The 27,655-nt window shown below is 41.7% G+C and overlaps 2 protein-coding genes across 8 annotated transcripts in view; one reads left to right on the top strand and one right to left on the bottom strand.

Annotated features, from left to right (window-relative positions):
• Nucleotides 1-983: 983 nt before the first annotated feature.
• colec11 (collectin sub-family member 11) lies at nt 984-3,673 on the bottom strand. 2 transcript variants are annotated; one of them, XM_028395791.1, is made up of 7 exons: nt 3,552-3,673; nt 3,000-3,152; nt 2,820-2,891; nt 2,334-2,405; nt 2,188-2,241; nt 1,963-2,058; nt 984-1,818 (listed from the first exon to the last, which is right to left on the bottom strand). In XM_028395791.1, the coding sequence occupies exons 2-7, from the start codon at nt 3,133-3,135 to the stop codon at nt 1,409-1,411; spliced, it is 840 nt and encodes a 279-aa protein (XP_028251592.1). In that variant the 5' UTR covers nt 3,136-3,152; nt 3,552-3,673; the 3' UTR covers nt 984-1,408. The 2 variants fall into 2 exon arrangements, with proteins under 2 accessions (XP_028251592.1, XP_028251593.1); XM_028395792.1 differs by having other exon boundaries at nt 984-1,800.
• Nucleotides 3,674-5,122: 1,449 nt separating this feature from the next.
• The window catches only part of myo6b (myosin VIb), a 29,468-nt gene continuing 6,935 nt past the window's right edge, over nt 5,123-27,655 (top strand). For 2 of the 6 annotated variants that reach the window (XM_028395907.1, XM_028395910.1), the window contains exons 1-28: nt 5,123-5,297; nt 8,069-8,216; nt 9,672-9,741; nt 9,816-9,889; nt 10,225-10,354; nt 10,465-10,570; nt 10,861-10,916; nt 11,009-11,106; nt 11,198-11,362; nt 11,903-11,983; nt 12,386-12,394; nt 12,926-13,106; nt 13,847-13,991; nt 15,130-15,287; nt 15,569-15,660; nt 16,074-16,146; nt 17,272-17,399; nt 17,862-17,957; nt 18,307-18,477; nt 19,021-19,059; nt 19,161-19,254; nt 20,672-20,802; nt 20,991-21,068; nt 21,146-21,275; nt 23,994-24,084; nt 24,760-24,910; nt 26,047-26,255; nt 26,341-26,419. In XM_028395907.1, the coding sequence (XP_028251708.1) occupies nt 8,100-8,216; nt 9,672-9,741; nt 9,816-9,889; nt 10,225-10,354; nt 10,465-10,570; nt 10,861-10,916; nt 11,009-11,106; nt 11,198-11,362; nt 11,903-11,983; nt 12,386-12,394; nt 12,926-13,106; nt 13,847-13,991; nt 15,130-15,287; nt 15,569-15,660; nt 16,074-16,146; nt 17,272-17,399; nt 17,862-17,957; nt 18,307-18,477; nt 19,021-19,059; nt 19,161-19,254; nt 20,672-20,802; nt 20,991-21,068; nt 21,146-21,275; nt 23,994-24,084; nt 24,760-24,910; nt 26,047-26,255; nt 26,341-26,419 (2,952 nt within the window). In that variant the 5' untranslated portion in view covers nt 5,123-5,297; nt 8,069-8,099. The other 4 variants (XM_028395911.1, XM_028395908.1, XM_028395913.1 and 1 more) reach the window with 3 other exon arrangements.

Below are 27,655 nucleotides of genomic sequence, written 5' to 3'. Positions count from 1 at the left end.
ATCTCAGCATTAATTATTCATCTCTTAAGGGACTGGTGCTGTGCTTTATTAGGAGAAATGCATCATGCATATTCAAATTCCTCGTCTTAGAGGGACGCAATAGGATATCATCTCAGCTGGGATGCCCATCCTAAAAACAATAGCTGCCAGGAACATCTTCTGTTAATAACTACACCTGAGAGTATCTGAGGATGAAAGTGACAAAATAATCTTAGGTGTGTAAAGTCTTATTTCTGTCATTCATCAAGCACTGTGCTGTCATTTTCATATATTTCATATTTTTAAATAAAGAGTTGTGTCACATGCTAACTTGCTTATCATAGCCTAGCATACTTGCCATGTCATTTCAACCAATGACATCAATGAATCGCCGAGGAGGAAGTACAACGAGCTGCCGTGCGTCTACGAAAGCTAGCAAGCCGCGTTTAGCATAACAGCAAAACGACAGCTATTCTTCTTTGTTAATTAATAATTATAATAATAAACATATTGCAGTCGTTTCTAGCCGTCGTCTCCACAGGCCTCCGTGCACAAAAACTTCCCATAACTGTTCGTACTCCCCCCCCAAAAACACTGGGTTATAACTCCGCAAGCACCGCGTTTAACAGCCGCCTAGCAAGATGGGGAGTTGCTAATCTCATGAAATCTCGCGAGAGTACAACTATCTCGCATCGTGAATCAAAATCTCATTTGAAAACCTCCTAATTAAACTTTCAGCCTGAAAATAAATATACAGGGGTGTTCTATTCTTGGAAGCGGTGTTTCATCAATGGGACTTGATTGCAATGCAAATTATGTTGGTGGTATTATGCAGTATTTAAAGTCACACTGCAAAACAAAGTGAATAGAATCAGAAATACTTTAATAATCCCAGGGGGGAAATTGATTAATATATTGATGTACTGTTCCCTGCAACCAGCTTATGGGCAGAAAATAATGCACACACAATATCTCTCTTTTTTTTAATTATCTGCATATATTTATTGTACAATAAACAACACAAAACTTATTATATGGATATGAATGTACGCCATATTCTGTTACTTTGATTAAAAGCATCCAACCGGAACCAAAATCTGTCTTTTAATTGTACGATTTTCCACACAACCTGCAACCCTCTGCTTATTTGCAATGTTTGTCTATGACATTTTAAACAAATATTGCTCTGTGGATAATTTGCATAGCATAAAAAGTTAATGCAGTGCTTGGCATGCTGTTGGAAACACTAATGAATATCAGAGTATGGGATTAAGGATGCACTTAAACTTGTTTACAAGTTTTAGAAAATAAATAGCTCATAAGCTTGGAATGAAAATAGTAGAAAATAAAACTTGCATGTCATTGTATTTACAGCTCAAACAATACAAATAACTTTTGCTTTTATGATTCTCTTCAATACACAATGAACTCAGACACTGTCCTTGTCAAATTCACAAACAAAATACATGGTGGGATGGCACGCCACATCAGTCCACTCCCCTGAGCCCACCATCTCGACACAGTCCTCGTCATCGTAGGCATTGTTTGGCTCTCCTTTTCTCCATTTGCTGAAAGTTGTCATGGGCGAGTGATCCACATAGGTGAAGACGCCTTCACGGTCGAGGTCATGAATGCCGATATAGACTCTTTGGAGGCCTGCGTCGGTTATGTACCCCGCAATGGCTGAGTTGGCAACCTCATCCTTAGGCATGGTCAGGTGCCCTCCCCTCAGCTGACAGTAGACCTCGGCGTCAGAGTAGCGCTTCTCCTCCTTCACCAACAGATAGACCTTACCGTCTGTCTCTTTAATGCCAGCAACAGCTGCAGGGGAGGGCAGTGCTGAAAAATGAGCACTAGTATTTCTATAAATTTCACATTGACATGCCCACCATTTGCACTTCTATAAGGATAGGAGGTGAAAATAGCATGCAAAACTAATAAAACACACTAATAATAATAATAATAGTAATTTCAAGATCATACCATTTTTAATGAATTTGAGTTCCGAGGATAGCTGAGCCACAAGAATGTCCATTTCTCCAATCATCTTCCTCATTGGTGTGCACTCACATGGAACACCTGATAAGGTAGAAATGTGGGGGATTACCACACTGCTGACCTAATTAATTTACAAATTCCACCGAATGGGTCTGTCTAATCCCGCAGTAATCTCTTTGACAAACTGAATAAGATGGTTAAATATGTCACCTGGCTCTCCGTCAGCACCTCTTGGACCGGGGTCCCCCATGTCTCCTTTGACTCCTGATAATGGAAGTATAATTATTAATCAGCAGTAAAACATATAATGAATGCAATCCCTAAGCAAGTAATGCACGGAGGACGCCTCTGCTAACCTTTCATTCCATTCGGGCCAACTTTTCCATAACGTCCCATAATGCCTTTCTGTCCTTTAATCCCAGGTTGGCCTGAAAAGAGTGCAAAGAATATGCAATCTCTTGTAAAATCAGTGTTATTCTAGTCATAAAAACAAAGACAATCATAACAACAACTCTCATCTCTAAGATAATTTAATTAACATGAAGACAGCGCCTTCAACTCCTCATTATGGTCCCCAGTAAACACTTGTCCACAGCGCTGGATTCCTCATGTCTTGTCTCCTTCAAGTGTAAACACTTGGCCATCTCTGGATGGCCTAGCAGTTTTCTAACAGCACATTATCAGCTCAAGAAATGTGAACTTTACCCCAATTTTTAAGCCAACTGGTAGTGATGAGAAAAAGGGGGATCTGGCTCTATGTCCACCGTATATTCTTCACACACGATCACAAAAGAAAAACATGACACAGTCTGAGTTCTTTGTAGCAAGCGCAGAAACTATACCAATCTCTCCTGGAGGGCCAACTCTTCCAGGCCTCCCAGGTGCTCCCTTCTGTCCTTTATCTCCTGGTTCCCCTTTTACAGAAGAAAGAAAGCAAATCTTAGATTTTAGTTCACTTAGAATTGTATCGGTGTGTATAATATGTGTGTGTAAAACACAAAATCCACAAAAAAAGTGTTGACCTTTGAGTCCAGGGACAAGGATCTGAATAGTGCAAGCCTCTTCTGTTAACTGTTGTCCGTATGATGGCAGTATTGGTGATAAACTGATCATTGCAGACAGTAGGACCATTGGTAGGAGCAGTTTCTCTCCTCTCATTCTTTCACAAGGCTACACTAAAGAAGCAGAACAGAATAGGGAAAAGCTTATAGTTAAGAAGAATCCACAGATTAACAGCTATGTTCACAACTAAATAATGCTGTAATGGTACAAATTTAATGCATAAAATGCATAAAAACATCCAGTTCCAAAGAGCAGTTCCTAAATTTCCCTTTTTTTACATGCAGCTTGATCAGATATGCTTTATTTAATGGATTATATCTCGCATGAAAGCAAATAAAATTACATAAACCAGCCAGCAACCACATGGCGGAAGTTAAAGACACTAGTTTCATTAAAGCAAATCCCCTCAAACTCATCATATCTAGAAATAATATAAAAGCATACAAGAATACAAATTTAAAGCTACAGAAAAATATGTGTTTATATAACATCTCAGAGTTAAAATATCCTACCTGTAGAAGTATTGTTCCTGACAGGAGTGCGGAGTGTTTCCTATACTTGCAAAGATTTGCAGGAGGTTTGAACACTGGTGGTCTTACAGAAGCATTTCATGTACCTCCACAGGCACCACAGTGTGTGTGTGTGTGTGTGTGTGTGATAGGACATTTTATAAACATTGCACAGATAAAGTCCAAAGCAGCCGGGGCCCCACAGATAATTAGCTGGGAAAGTATGTCGAGTGATTGACAGCGTGAGGGATAAATACACTGACTCAGCTTCATAACAGATAATTAGGAGAGGAAATAAATCTATGCTCACATTCTTTTATGACAACCAAATTATATTTGTTAATGACTTTTTGTCTTTTTGCATGTGTTTTCTGTTTAAAGGGCCTGAATTCTCACAATGACATTTGTGCTGTATGTTATTTTGATGCTAAAGTATCAGTTAGTTTGATTCCAATGACAAAAAAAGTCCCTAATTTTCCTACAAGCAACATTTTCTTAATTTTGTACAGCTGCTTTAACCACTCTCGTTTCCCCATAGGTGCCCTTCTTCCTCACGATGATCTCCACTGTATCCCTTGTGTGCTCTTTCTGACTGTGACTGGTAGTAATTGGTTTGGGATTTGGTTTCAGACACACAGACTTGTTTCTCCCCTATAAGGCCACAAGAGGGAGCCATTGACAATTCAATTCAAACTCAAAAGAAAAAAAATGTCTTTGCTATCACCAACCACATTATCAAAGCTGATCAGATTCTTCTTTTGGAGTTTTGTGTTTTTAAACCAGGTCAGTTCTTGACGTGGTCACGTGGGTTCCTATCTTTTGTTGTGAATTATTTAGTACCTCTTGCAATTACTAAGTTGGACTTTTAACTTGTGGACAAAAAAATGTCATGTTAGTGTTTACATGCTGTCATCTCGTGTCAGTAATTAGATCCAATGCAGGAGTATCAGATGTCCTAATTAGATTTACAAACCCAGTGGGAGCCAGTGTTTCAGTCGTGGATTGGGTGTCTCCTTCAAAAATCCCCCCAAAAGTTTTAGATTACCTTCCACTCAAATATTCATGACTCTCAAGGCTACATTCGACGTGGATGGTGAGGTAGCTCTTTGTTTTTCTGTTTGCCCTTTACGTTTATAATGATGAAACGCAAAACAATTAATTTATCATCTAGCCAATTATATTGATAAATGTGACAACAGGATAATTGCATTTAAATGTGTGTGGTTCAAATACTAACGGGTGAATTGAAGCCCATTGTCACTACATGAAGAAAAAACATTGATATAGGTATATAATGAATTGCTATTTTATATTTATGACTAAGAAATGGGGTTATTATAATGTTATAATAATGGGTACATTTTGTAATTATTATGATTAAGTAGTAGATTGAAAACAATTTATAAAAGAAAAAAAACTTCGTGTCATTACTAGTACGAAGTCATAATGATAACCCGGCCCGATTATCGCGATAACACACAGCCTACCTGACTGCGGATCTTACGAGCAACACCTCAACGCAACTTCAATAGTTTACAGTCAGCGTGACGTCACCGCAGCGAGAGCCTAGCCTGTCACCCAGACAGCCTGCTGCTGCTGCTGCCGCTACCTCAGCCTGTCCTGTCCTCTCCTGTCCTCTCCTGTCCTGCTGCGGGAAAAAAAGACCGAGACAACTGGACCAAAGCTACAAAAACACACCCGTATGAGGGACATACAAGCCTGTATTTGACTGTCTGAAGAAGACAAGTGGTAAGTCTGTCAAACTTTTTTACTAAATAATCAGGGAACCACCTGAAAGTACTTTTCATTCTTTGTCGTAGTTCATGAATCAGTTATCATCACTTTTATCTGCTTCTCTTAGCATCCTCTGCTAGATTTTGCCTCAACATATTTTTCATTTTATCTAATGCACTGAGTGTTTACTGTCTCCTCTCTTTATATAATGTTACTTTAGTTTTGTTTAAATAGACATGCTGTGCCTGGTTTTACTTTAGAAAGTGTAGCCTTTGTGCATTTCCAATGCATTTTCCAGCCTGATAGAGAACAGGAAACAAGAGGCAGGAAATAACAGGCGTACCTTCTGTGTGTGTGTACTGTGTCCATTTGTGTGTGTGTGTGGGTCTGTGTGTGTGTGTGTGTGTGTGTGTGTGTATATGTTTCCTCCTCTCGGCTCTATGTGACGTGTTTCTGATTTGCATTGTCTTGTAACTGATGGCTGACTTTTATTTGTCAGGATCGAATCTCTCACTTGAACAACCTCACCTCCCTGTCTGGATTAGGGTCAGATACTAAGAGGATTTAATAAGGCAGGCTGCAGAGTCAAAGTTATGTGTGTGTGTGTGGGGGTGGTGGTGAGGGCGGTTGGTTTCAGTTTTGCTGAGAGCAGTCCTTTGCTTTGTGATGTAGACTTTTAGGTTAGAGGTCAGCTCCTTGAGTGATATACCAGATTGTTTGGATCACAGAGCTCTCTGTACATGTTATGACGACAGATGTAGAACACATAGACTGTGCACAGTATTCCCATTATAAGATCTCTTATTTAAACATTTCCTGTAGTGTTTTTTTCCTGTCTGTAATAAAACTTGGACTGAAGTGGGGAGAGATTTGTGGTTATCACTCATCTAACACACACACACAGTCTTAAGGATCCCCCCCCCACCAGCCTTGATGTCACACTTGTAGGTTGAAGATAACAGACTAGGAAAGTAATCTCATCCTCCTTCCTTCTGCTGCTTTTTTCCTCCTGCTAATGTTTGCAGTTTGTGCACATTCACCAGTAACAACCCTACAGTTTGATAATCAAATGAATTACGCTGCTAAATTTGCATGTGGGAACACAATACTGCAGTCGTATAAGTTACATAAGAGGCCTTTACTCTTTTTGCAGCCACCCTATAGTGGTCAGATTTGTGTGTTGATCTTGAATGACATGTGACTTCCTGTCGGTGTCATGGCTGTGGCCTCACTTGTCCCTTTGATGGTGTGAAATCTTCCCCTTTTCCCTCTGTCAGCCTACTATGGGCAAAGACAGCCTCGCAGGGTAATAGGTAGGCTGCATAACAATAAACTGAGATAACAGCATGCAGTTTATGTTACCCTAGGTGTTATGTGTTATGTTACCTAGGCATTTCAGGGACAATCCCTCCAACCTTCTCCACAATACTGTGGACAAACTGAGAAGCAGCTTCAGCAACAGACTTCTGCTGCCCTGTTGCTCTAAGGAACGGGACGGGAAGTCAACTTATGCTGTATACTGTCACAGTAACTGTCAAAACTGTGATCACAAAGTTGGACTAATGCATCATCTCTGGTGCACTACAAACATTAACTGTGTATTCATGTTCATTTTTCTGCTGCCATGTGTGTATGTGTATGTATATATTATATTTATTGTTCTTTGATTGTGTTTTGATGTATGCTGCTGGTACTACAGCCTAATTTCCCTACGAGGATTAATAAAGTAATTCTTAATCTTAATCTTAATCTTAATCTTATTTAGGGCCATCTGCATTAGATTATGTCTGTTGCAATTTGAATTTGTATTTATTTGGAATCGCTATGTGAGAATGGTGTTAGGAAAAAATCCTTCTTTTGTCAGTGAGTGATGGAAAGTGCAGTTGTGTGAGTCCACTTCCACTTCCATGTACACTAGATGCAATGACCACACCTAGCATATGCCAGATAACGACGCAGTACACGTCCGAGTACTGGACGTTACTGGACTAAACGACTAAATAAAAACAATTCTTACGTCGGATCCAACTTGATGCTGAGTTGCTGATGAACTTTGACTCCCTGTTAAAGGCTGCATCATCACTTCCTATCACCTGCTGTGACATTCAACCTCAATCCCTTCAAGCTTATTGGATCCTCAAGCATAACATCAGCACTTTTGCTGTGAGGAACTCTGAGGTTAATTGAGCTTAACAACACACGTGTTAAAACACAGATCAGTGTTAGTCTTGTGCCTTCATACATCACAGTCGTCTATGTTACTGCAGGACATTTGTAGTTTTTCTGCATCTGGATCCTTGAAGACCACTTAACCAATGGCTGTCATAACAGACAATAAAATGACTGCTTCAGTTTTGTTAGACACTTTAAACACACTTTGGACAGAGCTGTACTCAGGAAAACTCCAGCTGTGCTACACTGGGTAATCCTCCCAAGAATAACAGGGTAAAGGGAAGTGAAACAGACAGCAGTCACCTAATGCAAATGATGGAGGATTGACAATACAGATCACTTTGATCATTTATTCATTGTTATTATTGTTTTCAGTCAGGTCTCACTAATGGTTGCATTCGAAAAGATGATCTTTATGATAAACTGGTGCTGGTTCCTCTGCTACTTTTCATTATTAGCAGAGATGGGGGCAACTTGAAGCCATAGTGTCCATAAAAACAGCAGCAGACTGAGTTTGTTTGCAGTCCTTGAGTAAAAAATGCAAAACAGTATATTGTACTTTGCATGTCCACCTCAATTCACATGTATGCTCTTCTCTGTTTATGTCTTTATAGTTGTGTGGCTGTGCTGACCTGGAGGTAAACGATGGAGGATGGGAAGCCAGTGTGGGCGCCCCACCCCACCGACGGGTTCCAGCTGGGCATGATCGTTGACATAGGAGCCGACGCGCTCACCATAGAACCGCTGAACCAGAGGGGCAAGGTGGGTCATCACGTACACACCCACACATACACACACACACCAGGCCTATAAGCAAAATAGGTACAGCTGGGTAATGGGTGAGGGGCTAGGATAAACAAAAGTTTAGGTTTGTTTTTGCCTTTATTTTAGGAGGGCTGTCCTGTACACATACACTCATGTTTGCATGGAAATAAAAGTTTTTCAGGCGTCAGCATAACAATGTGTAAAATGTGCGAAACATGAGAGGCCGCATGTACGGAGACATGAATAAATAAAGAGTGGCAGCAGGTGTGCTGATAGCGTTGCCTAGAGGGAGAGCGCCTCATTAGGAGGTAAAGGCCACCTGTTACACCTGAGCCATCACGTGTCTCCAGCACACAGGCCTCTGCTGTTTACAGCAGACATGAACTGCAGCGACCGCTCCCGCTTTTCTTTTGTTTGACGTGTCCTCTTAGCACAGCTAGCCAAGCATCATGTCAGGCTTTTTATAGCTGGAGTTTTTGACTGCATTGGAGAGGACGGATCCATTCATGATGGTGTCAGTGTGATCCCTGCATGCACAGATATGCAGAATGTAGCCATTTGAGACAAAAACTTTGATTAATGAGTCACTAAAAGGACTAATAACTGATAATAATAACTAATAATTTTAGTACTATTGGCACTTTTTTATTACAAAGGCATAAACTTACTCCTATTCAGCGAGCCAGTGAAAGAGCCATTGAGTGCTGCTCATTAGTGCTTCGTCTCTGTCCATGACCGCTCTTTTCCCCCATCTGATGTATTGCTTCTCTCACATAGTTGTTATTGTGGATGTCTGATTTGTGCCAAGATCCTGTAGCTGGCACACAAAGCACATTCTGTTTGTGGTAATAAAGCACGCATCATTGCACAAAGTGCATCACATTTACACAGACAGGCAGTGAGAGTGTGTAATGAACGTTAAAGGAGGCAGTCTGTATTGATATTATATTGATGTGAAGTGAAGTGAGTGCGATCCTGCCTCTTTAAATGTTGAGACTTGATTGGTGCCACCGTCATCTCCCTCTCTTGCTAAACACACACCGCTCGCTTGCTCAGTCAGGTGTTCAGATCCTGTTGCTCTCCCACCAAATTATTCATTATCCTGCCATGTCTCTCCTTGTTTTCTCTCACAGCCGACTTGTTCCATTGAGTTTATTTCCATTAACTCAGACTCTTAAACAATAGAGTGAGAATATCAGTAACTAATTCAGCCTGGGAATGTGTCGCACCAAACATCATTACTGCAATCTTGAAACATGATAAACGTGTCATCTCTGCGCACGTTACTTCTTGATGTTTAATACGCGTCTCCGTCTGTCTGAAGACTCGAATAAACATTTGTTTTGTGTCAACAAGACGTAAACAATGAATATTCCTGTGCATAATGGTGGCGGTGCCACTTGTAGCTCATCTGTGTATAATGTAAACGCTACAATGCTGTTCATGTTACAGACCTTTCTTGCTCCGATGAACCAAGTCTACCCAGCAGAGGATGATGTCAACAAACATGTAGATGACAACTGTAAGTTTAACGTCTGCTAATTTATTCTCTGAGAACATGGATTGTAATTGTGTTTTCCTCCTTCCTCCTTCCAGGTTGCCTTATGTACTTGAACGAAGCCACCCTTCTCAACAACGTCAGAGTGCGGTACAACAAAGACTACATCTATGTATGTCTTCCTTTTAATGCTCGCTATCCAGTTTCATCAAAAAGGAGATACAGTAGCAGGTTGGATGTGCAGAAAGAAAGGATCCTTGTTTCCCTAGGGGAAAAAGCACCAGGTGGTAAAGAGGGATGGGAAGCTAGGAAAGGGTCAGGCTGGCAGTTTTGACCTCAGTCGCTCACTTAGGAAATGAGGGGACAGCTGGTAGATGACATGGAAGCAAGGTGTGCCTCACCAGCATCACCTCTGTCATCCTTGTTGGTCAATATGTGCAATATATCATATCATTAACATATGATATGTGTTCCCTAATCATGCTTGTATTTTTTGTCCTCTCACAGACCTATGTGGCTAACATCCTGATTGCTGTTAATCCTTACTACGACATACCAAAACTGTACGGCCCAGAAGCCATAAAGTCATATCAGGGGAAGTCGCTGGGTACTCTGCCACCTCATGTCTACGCTATAGGTGAGCTGTCCAAACACATTACTTTTTAAAACTGTAAGGTTAGCTTCTAATCAATGGATCAATGCATCTTTACTGTGTTACTTATGCTTTTTACTTTTCAATTTTGTAAGCGGACAAAGCCTACAGAGACATGAAGGTTTTGAAGATGAGTCAATCTATCATAGTTTCTGGGGAATCTGGTGCTGGAAAGACAGAAAATACAAAGTTTGTTCTCAGGTATGATTTCTGAATCTTCCCTGGTCCAAAAAGTCTTCACCAGGTTTTAAATCAGCCATTGTAGCAACAATAAAACAACAATTAATGCTGGTAGGAGGAGAAGAAAATCATACAAAGCAAGCAAATGTCTCGAGTTAATGGCTGCCCATATGTCCAAAAGTTAATAATTGAGAACCACTGATATTCATAAAATCTTGAATGAAACAGAATTTATATTAAAGCAAAAATACCAGTTCACACACCTTCTGCCTGCAAATGTGATTTCTGTTGTTTCTCCTTCCATCCTGCAGATATCTGACCACAACATATGGAAGCGGTCAAGATATTGATGAGAGAATTGTAGAAGGTAATACATGAACTAATGAAAACCTATTGGTAATGTATACAATGTTCAGATAGAGGCTGATTAGGAGTCCTGTCCTTTTTCTAATCTGTCAGCAAATCCCCTGCTGGAGGCCTTTGGAAATGCAAAAACAGTACGGAATAACAACAGCAGTCGCTTTGGGAAGTTTGTAGAGATTCACTTTAATGATAAGGTAACGCAATCATTCCTGATGAGTGTGTTGTACATTTGGTGTTGCATGATGAGTAAAATGAATGCGATTTTTTTTGTACTTGTGCCAACAGAATGCAGTTGTGGGTGGATTCGTCTCCCATTACTTGTTAGAGAAGTCGAGGATTTGCATGCAAAGCAACGACGAGAGGAACTACCACATCTTCTACAGGCTGTGTGCAGGCGCATCAGAGGACCTGAAGAAGAAATTACATCTGGACTCTCCAGACAGTTTCAGGGTCAGTGGGATCAGACAGACACCTGACTCTGCAGTGTGTGAATAAAACGAACTGCGAGAGCACAAATTAGCATTTTTTTTAACGTTAATAAATCGTCTGCGATGTATTTTAGATTGAGCATGTTCTCTGGGAGCCATTTTTTTTGCACAATCATCTCCTCCCTAGCTGAAATCAAACCCTCCCCTCAGTGACAAAATCTTTCACAATTGAATTGCGTCTGCTTCGAATCTAATTATCGACCCGGCTGGGGTAAAGTCAGACACTATAAAGGTGTTTACCTCAGCTTTTATTTTCCTCTACCTGCTGAACAACAACATAACAAGCAACTCAAGCTGTTCCTTTACATGTTTGTCATCAAGTCCCTGAGGCGACACCCTCAGCAACAGAGGCAATTACTTCATGCAGTTCAGCAGCAGAGCAATAATAAAAGACAACAGAGAGTAAATCGTCTTGATGATGAAAATCAGTATAAAACATCCCCAGCAGATTTGCCATCAATAGTGAAATAATTCAAACCACTTGATGTTCTCTCTGTTGCAGTACCTGAACCGAGGATGCACCAGATACTTTGCCAGTAAGGACGCAGATAAACAAATCATGCAGAACCGCAAGAGTCCTGAGGTAATGTCCCCACTCTGCTCTGGATTAATTTGTCTAATCTAATGTGAGATTATTACACATTTCAGACTTCAGAATTCTTTCCTCTCATTCTTTCTTGTCAATAAATGTTGCAAAAATAAACAACAACATTATCAATAACAACAATTTTATGCCAAATCGGCTCAGTTCTGTGCATTTATTGAATTATGGATGTGAAAAAAACAAAAAAACGGAGAGGTGTAATTAATATGGTGAAACAATTTCAGGTATAAGCGTGACGTGTTGCTCTCTCAGGGACTAATTATACATGTTCATCTCACTTCTTGTTCTTGCAATTTAATGACTGTAGCACTACAGTTGTAGGTAAATGTGTGTCACTAACATGCCATCTGTCTGTCCCACACGTGTCTGTGTCATAAACAGGACAATAAGGTGACGTTTCTTTTTTTATTCAGGGCTGTGTGCTGCTTGATCTTTAACCTGTATATTTCCTAAACTAAACATTTGACATTCTGCTGTTTATAGTGTAAACAGGAAACAAGGCAGCATGCTTCCTCTCTGTCTGCATGTGCATGTTGGATTTGCTTTGTTCCAGGCGGTGCTTAAATGGCTGCATAATTAACGCTGAATATCGGTATTAAAGAACATTTTATTTTGAAATCACACATTTTTTTCCTCCAAATTCTTCCCATAAGACAATACCTGTAAGTTATTATTACATATAATTGTGCAGCCATTAGTAATAATTGCTGCAAAATAAAGCTCCGATCTTAGGAACGCAAAACTTTTGCTCTGTTCTTTCTATCTTCAGTGTTTCAGTGTAGAAACACAACAGTTGTGAGGACGAAACAGCTGTAGGCTTATAGTTTATAGGATGGTGTGTTTGCAGTGTGTGCCCCTGGCGGACGTTCTTTAACCAGTTATTATTGTATGTCGTTTAAAATGTAAACACTGTCTTTGCAGCATGTAAAGATGGGTGCTCTGAAGGACCCCCTCCTGGATGACCAGGGTGACTTCAACAGGATGTGTGTGGCCATGAAGAAGATTGGTCTGAATGACACTGAGAAGCTGGACCTGTTCAGGGTTGTGGCTGGGGTTCTGCATCTGGGCAACATTGACTTTGAGGAAACAGGGAGCTCTTCAGGTCAGAACCCAAACACAAACTACTGAGAATTCAATTAAATGAATAAGAAGTGAAGCAAGAGAGCACAAGAACAGGAAGTAAACTTAGCAACAGAAGCAGTATTAAGCAACTAAATCCACGGATCATGGCTGTGTCTGAAACCCCCTTAGTACTCAACAGCCCACTACATACTGAGATACACAGGTGCTATGTACTCACAAGGTAGCGAGACTCCTAGCGAGCAGGCAATCAAAGCACATGGACAGGAAGTTAAAGGAACACAGGGAGATTTTAAAAATAAAACTAGAAACAACATGGCAACCAAAAAACTTGATCATGACACTGTGACTGTTTTTTTTCAATAATAATGTAGAGTCTTTTAATCAGACAAATCAAATACAAAACAAATAAAAAGCACATCACTAAGGCAAGAAGACTGTCATGACAAAAAAGACAAATCACAAACAGTTTGCCACGAATGGACCGCTGTCAGCAATAATAGCTGAATATTCATGTTGATATTTGCCTTTTTATTAAGTGTTCGAACACAGGATGATAATTGTGAGCTGTGTCCTTGGCTGTCACACAGTTTTGTCTGAAGCAGTGATAGAAAGGATCCCCCGTTACCCTGGCAACCATTATCCTTTTCATGTGCTTGTCAAGTTTTCTTACTAAATTATTACTTACTACATTAACAAAAAACATTAAACCAGTGTGGTTTGTAAGGCCTGTGTGTGTGTGTGTGTCTTTGTGTGTTTCAGGAGGCTGTGTGCTGAAGAATCAGTCAAACCAGACTCTGGAGTGCTGTGCTGACTTATTGGGCCTGGATCAGGACGACCTGCGCGTCAGCCTCACTACGAGGGTGATGCTCACTACAGCAGGGGGCGCCAAAGGAACAGTTATCAAGTAAAGAGCTTCACATAAACATCTGTGTAACTTCATCTTGTGTGGAGGGGAAACAACCTATCTTCCTCATTTTTTTAACATTGTTACCATCTCAATAATGTCTCAGCCAAACTCACTGATGGTAAAGAGTCCACAATAAATCCAAAAGTAGACAAATATTGGCCTCATCTCCCTAAAAGTGACACACAAGTTAATAATTGTTTAGAAATATTTAAAGTAAATGTTTACAGGGTAAAACGAGCATGTTTAGGATAGAGTACAGCATCGGTACTGTTCCTCTGTACTTTGGTGTTTGAGTGATGGAGCCAGGTTTGGCAGATTAATATTTCAACAGGGCCAGATGCTGGCCTGGCCTGGAAGTGTTTTCTCCACATAAATAATGCATTTTGTATCTGAGGAGGCAGGGGAGCATGGCTGCTGTACAGTAAAGGCCTGGTGTCTGGGGAGCAGGTGGAGTTGAAGGGGGACTGGCTTTGTCATTAAGCCCCAGACAAATCCACCGTAGCCCTGAGGGATGCTGAGGGTAACAGAAGGAGGGGTGGATGCACTGCTATCAGTGTCTTAACTGGCATGCATTATGAAACATTACAACACATAAAAATGCCTGTCTCTATGATGAATAGTTTTTTTAAGCTGTTGATTTCTCTATTTTACCTTCACATATGGAAAATATTACTGTTTGTAATGGATGAGGGACTTTAAAAGGACTGGGTGGCTTGAATATCAAAGGAAATATAGAGGAGGAGGATTCAGAAAAAGAGACCTTTTCATTTTAAATTCTTCTCCCTCCCAGCTGGGGCACCTGAGTTGAACTCTTGGTCAGTGTGGAGCTGCACTTTGTAAAATCGGCCAACCCTGTTTAAATAATTTAACTATAAATGATGTTAAACTGCCATTAGAGAGACTAGTAGGGTTCAAAGTTCACATTTTAGTTTTAATACCTTCATTTGAGACACCTAGCTCGACTGGAGAGATCAAAAAGGAGGGCGGCACAACAAAAAAGTGTCACATCAACACAACTAAACTTTTGCTGCCACATGATAATTGGGTTGATTTTTTTTTTTTAATCCAATAAGAGCAACTAGCATGGCCCAGTTTTGGACTGCCTCTCAGTGCCCCACTTTGTGTGTCCCTGCAGGGTGCCTCTAAAGGTGGAACAAGCAAACAATGCTCGCGACGCTCTGGCCAAGGCAGTGTACAGCCGACTCTTCGATCACGTGGTCAAAAGAGTGAACCAGTGTTTCCCTTTTGAGACCTCCTCCAACTTCATCGGGGTGTTGGACATTGCTGGCTTTGGTAATGAAATGAAGTTGTTGTGTGAGTCGGTGATAAATTTTTAAATGAAATGTCTTCAGTCGTTTTTTTTTTTTTTTTTTTTTTACTGCTGTGTTTGCAGTTTAATCTACTAAAGAGACACTTGTCTGTGCAGCATGTTTCTTAATTTAAGCACCCTGTCGCATAGCCTATACACACTTCATTAAAAGGGCTCTCTCCTCACTGTCATCATTAACAGGATTTGCATTTTTTTTCATTTTGGGGAAATTAATTGTAATGTGTGTGTGCTTTTTTCCATCTAGAGTATTTTGAGCACAACAGCTTTGAGCAGTTCTGTATCAATTACTGCAACGAGAAGCTGCAGCAGTTCTTCAACGAGCGTATTCTCAAGGAGGTGGGTGAGCACACAGAGGTGTGCTTTACTTCTTCTTCTTTTATTTGGAGGGGGAAACCTGCCACTGACAATCCAAACTTACTGACTCTTTCATGAGCTGGGAGGAACGTGGCTGGCATGCTAAGCTCCTCTCTGTTTTCTCACTTACATTTTCCCTCCGTCTCTCCTGTGCACACACTCTCTCTCATTAGAATGCTAATTTCTCAAGGGATGTGATGAGGCTTGTTTCTCTCCTGTGATCTCTTAACGTTATTCTTTTCCAAGGTCTCCAATTAATGCACCACAATTCTGGTTTGAGCTTCTTTCTCATTATCTGAATTGCATGTTTTTTTTTTGTTTGGTTTCGGAGGTGGTTGATGTTCAGAATAAAATCTAAAAAATATTATTTATGATATTTCATTGTTTACTTGCAGGAGCAAGAGCTCTATCAGAGGGAAGGGCTGGGAGTGAATGAGGTGCATTATGTTGACAACCAGGACTGTATAGGTAAGTGGGAGTGACACTTTCTATGTTGACACTTAATTAGTTACCTGAATATGATAAAAATAAAAAATATCTCAGGACCAAAATGACAAAAAAAATCACAGGTGCACTGTGGGTGGATGCTTTTGTGCTGTGTGTATCTGTCTGTACCTATGAACAGGCCTGACATACTGGGATATCATTACCATGTTGCGTTCAAGAGCTTTTGCTGCAAAATGTGAAAAAACCCTGACAGAGACGTGGCTATCTGTAGAACCCACACACCGCAAAATGTACTGAGGTTGCTTTAAGTGTATCATCAGCTCACCCGCATGACATTCATTCGGGCCATTCCTCTGGGCTCTGCGAAAATACACCTGTCAGGGGGGGTGGGACAAAAATACCGACTTCTCATTATCTTGGAAGCTGGCATATCCACGTGTCTGAGGGGAGCATATGTGGGTTTTACCGCCCCTTTTTATGCTTCGAGAAGCTGACGAAATCATCCTCCCCTCCCTTGTTTTTTTTTTTTTTTGTTGTTGTCTCTGTCCTCGAATGCATCCTCGAATTAATGGGACGAAGTAGTCAGTGTATCAAGGTGAAGCAGTTTGATTTGTATTTCAAAGGCTGTGATTATTCAGGTGCGAGGTTAACTGACAGCCGTGAATAACATTTATGACTTGCAAATGACCGTTTGGGTTAGCCATTAATTCACTCATCAATCTTCAGGATTTATGCACAGGTGCTTGTTCATGCAAAATTTTTTTTTTCTAAGGTCCTTGGCTATTAGATTATTTTCCGAACACAGCGTGTCATATGAATAATTCAGATATATGGCTAAATGAGCATCCTGATGAACATGTTTTGTCCTTTGAATATTCACGTCCAGAAACAGTAAACAATGGAAATTTCCTATTTATCTCAGATTCACAAACTGAATGCTTAGTGGTGTGCTAACTGCCCATATCTTAATAAACCATTGGGCATCTCACATCAATGAGTTCACCTGTTTTGGAACAAACATGTAGATAATTGGATAATGCTAGCAGTTATAAAAAAAACAAATTACTTTTATGTTTTTTAGAATCCCATTTATGCTTCACCTGAGTTAAACATGACTTAATAATGATGATGTGGCTGTTTGTTCAGATCTTGTGGAAGCAAAACTAGTGGGGATCCTTGACATCCTGGATGAGGAGAACCGACTTCCTCAGCCCAGCGACCAACACTTGACACTGGCTGTTCACAACAAGCACAAAGACCACTTCAGACTGACGGTCAGGCCTCATCTTTTCTCTCCCTGTTCTTACTTGTGTTAAGTTCTGTTGCAGAGATGCACTTGGTTTCTGTCAGTGGGATCATTTTTTACTGCTTGTGTATGACACACAGTGGCTGTCCCTCCTCTTGTGTCTGTCTTCATTGTTTTTCTCTTACATCAAATCTTTTTAGAAATGTGGCCTTTGACACCAATTCAGGCTTAGAAATGGAAGGTGCCGGCTGCAGCCACACTCTGTAGGGAGAAACTCTATATCACCATATCTTATAGTTCTATTCAGTGAGCAAACTAATGGAAAATAATTGATTTAGTTTATTTAATACGCAGTGTGTCCAGCTGAGACTTTCTCTAAAGTTAGAGGCCTCCTCATTCAGTAATGTTGTGAACAAACAAGATCCTGCTGCTGAAATGGTGATGGATAGGATGAGAGTGAAATCAATACCTTTTTTCTTCTTCCACTTAGGTTCCCAGGAAGTCCAAGTTGGCCATTCACAGGAATCTCCGGGATGACGAGGGCTTTATGATCAGGCACTTTGCCGGAGCAGTCTGCTACGAAACAGTAAATCCTTAACACACGTCTCACTACACTGAAATGTCGGGGGTTGGATGGTGTTCACAAAATCCAGTGCTACTTTCACTGTATATATTACCACTATTTTTTAACAACACTTTTGATTTATTATTGATTTTTAACTGATCTATTTTGTCATAAAACATGAAAAAAGACCTTCACAATGCGTGCTAACTACAACAACAACAATAATAATATTAATTATAGTAAAGTCAAGTTAGCTCAGCTTTACTAATAATAATGTATTGTCGTGTCAAGCAGGGATTGACACATTTTACAGATGTGTACAAACATCTGCCACTAATGTACTTGCATGGGTGTGTGTGTGTCTTCACAGACTCGCTTCGTGGAGAAGAATAATGATGCCCTCCACATGTCCTTGGAGAGCTTAGTGTGTGAATCGAAAGACAAATTTGTTCGAGAGCTGTTCGAGAACTCCAACACCACCAAGGACTCCAAACAGAAGGCGGGCAAGCTCGGCTTCATCAGCGTCGGCAACAAGTTCAAGGTTAGAGTGACAAAAGAAGCCTCCAAACTCAACTAGAACTTACTCAAACTTACTTACGGTGAACGATAAAAAGAAATCTTCAGACCTATTGTGTAACTTTCACCCTCATCAGTCAGGATCCCCCCTCCTTAGATCCCTTCACCTCTTTCCTCTGGGAAATTCTTTCTTGGTGGATAAAGCAGGATAAAGTCAGCTTGAGAGCGAGTCAGGAGAGTAAAAAAAATATCAGAAAGAAACGAGGAGACATTCAGGCTTTCTCACAGGCACTATATCAACAGGGACACAGCAGAAAAAATGCTAAAACCAATAAAACCATCCTGTCATACTGAGCTGTGTTTACATGGATGGGATGCCACTCAGCTGCTTTCAATGACAAACTCCTCATTTGTAAACTCATCCTTTAAGGCACCGTGTTTTCTTCATGAATTGCATCTTTCCTCTGAGCTTGTGTTTGTCCTCTGTTGCTCCTTATCCCACATATTGAAACACACCAAGTTCATCACAGATGAATGTTTATTAATCAAGCAATGTTGGCACCAACAGACTCAGCTGAACCTGCTGCTGGAGAAGCTTCGCAGCACGGTGAGTGAAATCATTGTGGTAAAAATGAATGTGAATTATAGCACCGCTTCAGACATAACAATTACAGATGTTGGATCTGAACTTAACTGTCATGTATGCAGGGTTCAAGTTTTATCCGCTGTGTAAAACCAAACCTGAAGATGGTCAGCCACCAGTTTGAAGGGGCTCTGATTCTCTCACAGCTGCAGTGCTCAGGTAGGACCAACGGTCTGTGTAAATGCATATGTTAATAAGAAATCAATCGTATAATCTGATCACTGACAGGTACAGTGATTATCTGGTAACCATTGCGACGAGTTGATGTGTTAGAAGTATGAGAAAAAAGGGGGAAAGTGGAAGGATTTAAGAGACTGATAGGGAAAAAAAACCACATGAGCAGGAAGTAAAATGAACCAAGACAAAGCTGACATTTCAAAATAAAACTGCAGCTAAAACCCAAGCATTGTTCTTGACCATATTTCCATCGTTTAATATGTGGCACAGCTTCCCATCATGACTTTCTTCAGTCTACAAAATTGATGCTTTTCTAAATGCACCAGCCACACTATGGGAACTCATGATACTTCTTGAGTATGCTGACACTGTATAATGCTTAGTAACAGTAAAGTTTGCCTCATTTAGTCAAGTCAAGTCAAGTCAAGTCAAGTCAGCTTTATTGTCAACTCTGCTATATGTGCTGAACATACAGAGAATCGAAATTGCGTTACTCTTCACTCCGCAACATATAACATGTAACTAAAAACTAAAGATAAATATAAAGTGTAAAAAAATGTACCTACAATGAGGCACACACAAAATACAAGGCACATAATGAAGGCACAATGCAGTAAGAGTGCAAAAGATGTATAGTGCAAGTCAGTGCAGTTGGCATAATATAAACAGGAATGGTTTAACTTATAACAGCTTATTGAGACTGGTATGAGAGTGCAAAAGATGCAATGGTGCAAGTCAGTGCAGTTGGCATAATGTAACAGTCCAGGAATAGTTTAAGTTATAGCAGCTTATATGAGACTGGTGTGACATGACAGGGTAAAAAGTGACTGGTGCACAGAGTTCCTTTGGTAAAGTGGCTGGTACAAAGAGTTCCTATCTTGGGTGGTGGTAGGGGTGAGGGGATGGTGGTAGGGGTGAGGGGATGGTGGTAGGGGTAGGGGGTGGGGGGTGGTGTCAGGGAAGGGGGAGAAAGTGGGGCACAGCAGGGAGAGAGTTCAGCTTCCTGACAGCCTGGTGGATGAAGCTGTCCCTCAGTCTGCTGGTCCTGGCCCGGAGGCTGCGCAGTCTCTTTCCTGATGGCAGCAGACTGAAGAAGCGGTGTGAAGGGTGGGTGGGGTCTCCTGTGATGCGGAGGGCCTTTCGGGTGAGACGGCTGTCGTAGAGGTCTTGGAGGGAGGGGAGAGGGACGCCGGTGATCCTCTCAGCTGCTCTCACTATGCGATGAAGCGTCTTCCTGCAGGACGCTCCTGCCTTATTATATTATCTATAAATTACTGTCATGATGCTACAACAACCGGTGCTGCTGTTTGCTTTTAGCTCCTGATTCTGTACACCGTTGCATACTAAGTAGCATTCTTACATGCAGATTATTGACTCCCTGCATGTTCCTCTTCATTAGGAATGGTGTCAGTGTTGGACCTGATGCAGGGGGGGTTCCCCTCAAGGGCCCCCTTTCACGAGCTCTACAACATGTACAAACAGTACATGCCGGCTAAACTTACACGACTCAACCCACGGCTGTTCTGCAAGGTGGGTTTACATAAATCAGAAAGTTTTCTCCTCTGTTAAATAACAAGCTAATCGCTTTAAAATCAGAGCTTAAAGCCTGAAACCACATTGACCCATTTGAGAAAAGATTACCAAACATAAACAGTTTAGCTGCCTTAGTTCTTATACAATATTGCTGTGTCATTGACCATTGATCTGTTCCTTTGTAGGCTTTGTTCAAAGCTTTGGGGCTAAACGATCACGACTTTAAGTTTGGATTGACAAGGGTGTTCTTCCGTCCTGGAAAGGTAAAACCATGCAGTCATGCAGTAGGTCAGTGTGTGCAACTCAATCTTGATCTTTAATATGTCTGCGTGTGCATCAGTTTGCTGAGTTTGACCAGATCATGAAGTCGGATCCAGACCACCTGGCAGAGCTGCTGATGAAAGTCAACAAGTGGTTGCTGTGCAGCCAGTGGAAGAAGGTGCAGTGGTGCTGCCTGTCTGTCATTAAACGTAGGTGAAACCCATTTCAGAGCTTCAAACACGTGAGGATCTATAATGTAATGTTAGGTTCCAGCACTAATACCCCGTTCACACTGGGGAGATAAATCTGGCTAAAGCGGGATTAGGGCCGCATCCAGATGGTTCTTTTTCTGAGTGTGAACACCTCGAATCCGGCTGCATCCAGTTTGATTTCAATCCGGCTAGATCCACCTACGAGAGGTGGATCTAGCCGGATTGGCTCAAATGTGGCTTAGGTGTGAACGCAAATGTGGCTAGCGAATCTGGCTAGCCACATTTGCGTGATACTTCTGGTTAGCGATGTGCTACTTCCGGTTCACGGGGCGCGACACGGGACAAAAAAAACGCACAACGCATGCCCACACACGGTCCTACCGCGGCCTGAACGGACTCTGTATATTACGAGGCGCCACCTAGTGGTTTGGAGGACCGCAAACATGCTGGATGAAGCCGGATTGAGTGTGGACACAAGTCTGTGCTAGCCAGATTTGAAAATAGGTCTGAACGCATCCAGCTTAAAGGCTGTCTGGGCTCAATCCTACTCTAGCTGGAATGACTTTCTCCAGTATGAACAGGGCCTTATTATTCATCTGTCTTGGGCAGATGTATGCACACCTCCTGATTTCACACCTCCTTCCATAATATTGAAAAAAAAAAGCAGCCTCTAGCAATATGAAACTCCAAAAGCCGGTCCCTGTACCATTACAGTGAGAGCCGAGCTATTGATTTTCACCATTTAACAAAGTGCATGCTGGCTTCTGCTTATTTGTGTCAGAGCATCAGATGAAATTACATTTCAGTTATAACCTCACATTCTGTGCATAAGTGGCCTGAGGAAATGCATGGCTCTGGTCCTGGTCATTCATTATCTCCTCCCTTATTATTCAACCCTCACATTATTATTGCCGTTTCATTTCTATGTGGGAGAGTGTGTAGCAGCAGTTTAAGCAGTGATATACACTCAACAAAAATATAAACGCAACACTTTTGTTTTTGCTCCCATGTTTCATGAGATGGACTTGAAGATCTAAACTTCATTCCAGATACACAATATTACCATTCCTCTCAAACATTGTTCACAAATCTGTCTAAATGTGTGATAGTGAGCACTTCTGCTTTGCTGAGATAATCCATCCCACCTCACAGGTGTGCCACATCAAGATGCTGATCTGACATCATGATTAGTGCACAGGTGTACCTCAAACTGCCCACAATAAAAGGCCACCCTGAAATGTGCAGTTTTGTCTCACAGCAAAATGCCACAGATGCCACAAGCATTGAGGGAGCGTGCAATTGGCATGCTGACAGCAGGAATGTCAACCAGATCTGTTGCTCGTGCATTGAATGTTCATTTCTCCACCATAAGCCGTCTCCAAAGGCGTTTCAGAGAATATGGCAGTACATCCAACCGGCCTCACAACCGCAGACCACGAGTAACCACACCAGCCCAGGACCTCCACATCCAGCAGGTTCACCTCCAAGATCGTCTGAGACCAGCCACTCAGACAGCTGCTGAAACAATTGGTTTGCATAACCAAACAATTTCTGCACAAACTGTCAGAAACCGTCTCAGGGAAGCTCAACTGCATGCTCGTCGTCCTCATCGGGGTCTTAACCTGACTCCAGATCGTCGCCGTAACAAACTTGAGTGGGCAAATGCTCACATTCGATGGCGTCTAGCATGTTGGAGAGGTGTTCTCTTCACGGATGAATCTCGGTTTACATTGTTCAGGGCAGATGGCAGACAGCGTGTGTGGCGTCGTGTGGGTGAGCGCTTTGCTGATGTCAATGTTGTGGATCGAGTGGCCCATGGTGGTGGTGGGGTCATGGTATGGGCAGGCATCTGTTATGGACGAAGAACACAGGTGCATTTTATTGATGGCATTTTGAATGCACAGAGATACCGTGATGAGATCCTGAGGCCCATTGTTGTGCCATACATCCATGAACATCACCTCATGTTTCAGCAAGATAATGCACGGCCCCATGTTGCAAGGATCTGTACACAATTCTTGGAAGCTGAAAATGTCCCAGTTCTTGCATGGCCAGCATACTCACCGGACATGTCACCCATTGAACATGTTTGGGATGTGCTTGACCGGCGTATACGACAGCGTGCACCAGTTCCCACTAATATCCAGCAACTTCGCACAACCATTGAAGAGGAGTGGACCAACATTCCACAGGCCACAATAGACAATCTGATAAACTCTATGCGAAGAAGATGTGTTGCACTGCATGAGGCAAATGGTGGTCACACCAGATACTGACTGGTTCTGAGTCCCCAGACCGCCAATAAAGCAGAAACAAAATGCACATTTCAGGGTGGCCTTTTATTGTGGGCAGTTTAAGGTACACCTGTGCACTAATCATGATGTCAGATCAGCATCTTGATGTGGCACACCTGTGAGGTGGGATGGATTATCTCAGCAAAGCAGAAGTGCTCACTATCACACATTTAGACAGATTTGTGAACAATGTTTGAGAGGAATGGTAATATTGTGTATCTGGAATGAAGTTTAGATCTTCAAGTCCATCTCATGAAACATGGGAGCAAAAACAAAAGTGTTGCGTTTATATTTTTGTTGAGTGTATTAGCAGTCATAGTCTAAATAAGTATGTAAAGGATATTGTAATTGAAACTATAATTTCAAGTAGATGTGCGCTCATCTTGATAAATAAGTGCATCTCTGTTTGTTGTTCTTTCAGTCAGGAACAAAATGAGTTACAGAGCCCTGGCCTGCATTAAGATTCAGAAGACTGTCCGCATGTGGTTGTGTAAGAAGAAACACAAGCCGCGGTGAGCATCCACAACAACACACACACACACACGTCCTTTGCTCTCCTTTCTGTTCTCTCACCCTTTTAATTTAAACCCATTCACACTTGGTGAGATTTTGATAGTTTTCCCCACATCGTGTGTTTACAAGTTCAAATCAATGAGAGAGTTGTCTTCAGAGAAATAAAGTCTCATTGTATTGCTATAGGAAACACAAGGTGTTGTGTTGTTTTGCTTGTATTTTGAAAGCACAGTTTTCTGGAAAAGTTTCCCCACTCTCCTGAGTGGCTTCATCAGCTCTGGGTCAGAAGGAAGATATTTTTTTTTTCAGATTAGCCTGTACAGAAAAATGTCTTCAACCAGCATTGCTATAGATTAGTATAGTAAGTTTAGGAATCACACACGCTTACAGCAGTTTAGTGTGATGTATTTTTTGGCTGGCATGCAGTGATAATGGGGATTTAAGTCTATGGAAATGGGAGCAGCTTGGCAAATGCAGTGTGATATAAAGCTGTAATACTGTTGGCCTCCACCCACAACTTATTAAGCCACACAAGGATGTTTTATTGACAATAGAAAATAGAAGGATATATTGAATATATGCGTTTTTATATGCATGTGTATGATAGATGCCTTGGTTGGCGTTTACATCACTGTACATGCTTTTGATAATAACTTATAAATTGTCCTTCTTAGAATCGACGGTATGGTGAAGGTTCGAAACCTGAAGAAACATATGGAGCGGTTCAACGAGGTGGTGAATGGGCTGAAGGAGGGCAAACAGGAGATGGCCAAACAAGTTCAGGAGCTGGCTGCCTCTATAGATGCTCTGTTTGCAAAGATAAAGGTGAGGCACTGAGAGATCCACTGACATCCAATTTGAAGTTTTGTGCCATCTCACCTGCTGCTCTCTCCTTACAGATCTCTGTGTTGTACACTACGGCCTTTCCGAAGCGTGCCGTGCCCTTTTCTCATTCTTTCTCTTTCCGAATCAATATTTTCAATCACCTCGGGATAAAAAAAAAAGAAAAAAAAAGAAAAGAAGAAGAGCTTGGTGAAGAAGACTCTTCTCCGTTCCGATAATTTAATTTAGCGAGGCTGTTTTGCTAAATTATCAAACTTGGTTAGTGAAATCCCAGCTGTCCCTGTGCAATAAGCACCCCATCTTATTGGACCCTCTAGGTAGAGCAAAGCAACGCGTTCACATAGTACAGAGACATCTTAGCAGGAATGCTGCAGCAGTGTTAATTTTTCACACTTTCAGTCACCTGTACAAAAGCAACAAGTATGATTGGAGTGCTCCTGGAACGTTGAGTTCTCCTGATTGACACTAAAGAACTCCTGGCCCTTTTTGTCCCCTCTCTCCCAATCAGCCGCTCCACCTCTTCAATGCTCATCTGTTAGCTTATTAGAATCCCCACTGTCGACACTTATGGCGTTCTGAAATTGCTCCTGGCATGGTGTCTCTGAGTGAATAATGCATGAGATGCCAATGGCTGTCATTCAGACCTCTATGCATTGGGGACAAGGCCTTGTCATCTTGCCTCCCCGTGTCACTGTTAGAGGCTCACTCTAATGAATCTTCACAATAGGGTGACCTCTTCTGCCCCTGCTGACTGTCTGACAAGTTTGTAGAGAGGGACGAGTGTTGTGGCTGTGGCGTGCAAGTGACAGACGCATTGTCAGTCAGTGTGTTACCTACTGCCACACATGGGAGCAGAGAGTCAGATGAACTGCACTCAGTACCATTTCCTGACATGAAAGCAGCAACATTTCATTCCAACAAACAAAACTCCAACATGTTAGCATCTTCTGGGCATTGTTTTTTTATTAATGAACCCCATGTAGTGTTGTTGTTAAAAGCATTCGTTAGCTTTGAACTCAAGCAAGGCCAGAGGCCAAAAAATGTGATTGTTGAATTAAGAAATGTGTTTCTTCTTCCTCCATTGTCACCATAATGGTGTCATTTTTTTGGACCACCAGACAACGATAATGACCTGGAAGGAGATTGACACAGAGTACCAGAGACTGGTGAAATGCTCGGAGCAGCTTCTGTCCTCCATGCAGAAGAAGAAGCAGGAGCAGGAAGAAAGCGAGAGGCTGAAACGGATTGAGGAGGAGATGGAGAAAGAGAGGAAGAGGAGGGAGAAGGAGGAGCAGCGACGCAAGCAGGAGGAAGAAGACAGAAGACTGTAAGTCATGACAAGAGATGATGGAGCCAATAGAAGTGATGACAAAAATCATCTCGATGTTTTGTTTTGTTTTCTGAAATTTTAGGAAAGCAGAGATGGAGCAGAAAAGAAAGCAGGAGGAAGAGGACAGGAAAAAGAGGGAGGATGAAGAGAAGGTCATCCAGGTTTGGACCCTCACAAACAGCTTTCATTCAAATCCTGTTATTACACTAAACTTTTGGCATAAATATACCATGCTGCTGCAGTAAAATCAAATAAAAATGGCCGAGCTTGGGCTGCAAGTTTGGTTCCGAGCACATAAATCCACTGCCACGCTTCTACCGTTTTCCTCTCAGTGGAAAACTGCCGCACTAGCTCCGTGGTCTCCCTCAGCAACAGCTGGGTCATGACATTGGTCAGACTCCCAGTGGATTACCCACTCCGTCTTGATTGATGACTCCTCTCTCTGTGAAGTTTCTCCCCGTTAAACTACTTCATCCAACCGTTCGCTCACATGTTTAATTTATCACTATTTCTTTCCTTTGGCCTTTTCACTGCGCTCACCGCTTCATCCTCAATTCTGCATTTATTCGTCTCATCTTTCCTCGCCATCCATTCACCCATCTGTTATTCCCACACCACACTCTTTTTTTTATATCTAAAATCCCCCCCCCCCCCAACCCCCCAACTGCGTTTTTATTCACCTCAGACCAGTTGGACATTTGCATGCTGTTTTTTTCTTTCAAGTAGTGACACCGGGCTGTCATAAACCACATGTCTCAGAGGAAAGTTTCAAGCTGCGCTGGCAAACTTTGAGATTTTTGATGGTGTTTGATTTATGTTCAGTGCTATTTTCTGCTGTGTCAGAGGTCAGTTTGCCTCTGTATTGCAGCCTTTGATACTGCAGGTGAACACATCCCATGTGTTTTCCTGTATTTCCCCACCAACGCCTGGGATTCTGCAAACAATACAATACATTCACTGCCACAATCACACAGGACAGTACCTCAGGGAGGCACAGGCTTCTTGTGGACTCCGGTCATGTAACACAGCAGCTGATTAGACCATCCTGCAGTATGAATAATGCATTGTATTCTCACCTAGAGACATATTCATATTTAACGCTCCACAGAGAAAAGTAGCATTAAAGACTTCATTAGTGGCTTTTCTTTAACAGGAGAGATATATATTAGCCAGAGAAATGCATTTATCGCTTAATTGATTAATGCTTCATTTTGGCTGGTAGCATCACAAAAATCTGGAGTCTGAATTTGGGTCAAACCTGTAGAAAATCTCACAGCTGATTGTTGTTGAATGTTTGCACTGCCTTGTTGTGTCTAGACAAATGACCACTAAAGCTTTATTAGCAGACTAACACGCTGGATAAAGGGGTCTAATCAGGCTTGGGCACACAGCAGAGG

This window comes from Parambassis ranga, chromosome 22, assembly GCF_900634625.1.
Source record: "Parambassis ranga chromosome 22, fParRan2.1, whole genome shotgun sequence".
NCBI classification, from domain to species: domain Eukaryota; kingdom Metazoa; phylum Chordata; class Actinopteri; family Ambassidae; genus Parambassis; species Parambassis ranga.
The sequence above is the reverse complement of the archived record's forward strand: the minus strand, read 5'-3'. Positions and strand labels throughout refer to the sequence as shown.

Coding starts and splice junctions, on each gene's coding strand:
- colec11 (XM_028395791.1), bottom strand. CDS start 3,135: ATGAGAGGAGAGAAACTGCTCCTACCAATGGTCCTACTGTCTGCAATG. Junction 2,406..2,819: donor TGGCCCTCCAGGAGAGATTG/GTATAGTTTCTG, acceptor CACTCTTTTCAG/GCCAACCTGGGATTAAAGGA. Junction 2,059..2,187: donor AGGTGCTGACGGAGAGCCAG/GTGACATATTTA, acceptor CTACCTTATCAG/GTGTTCCATGTGAGTGCACA.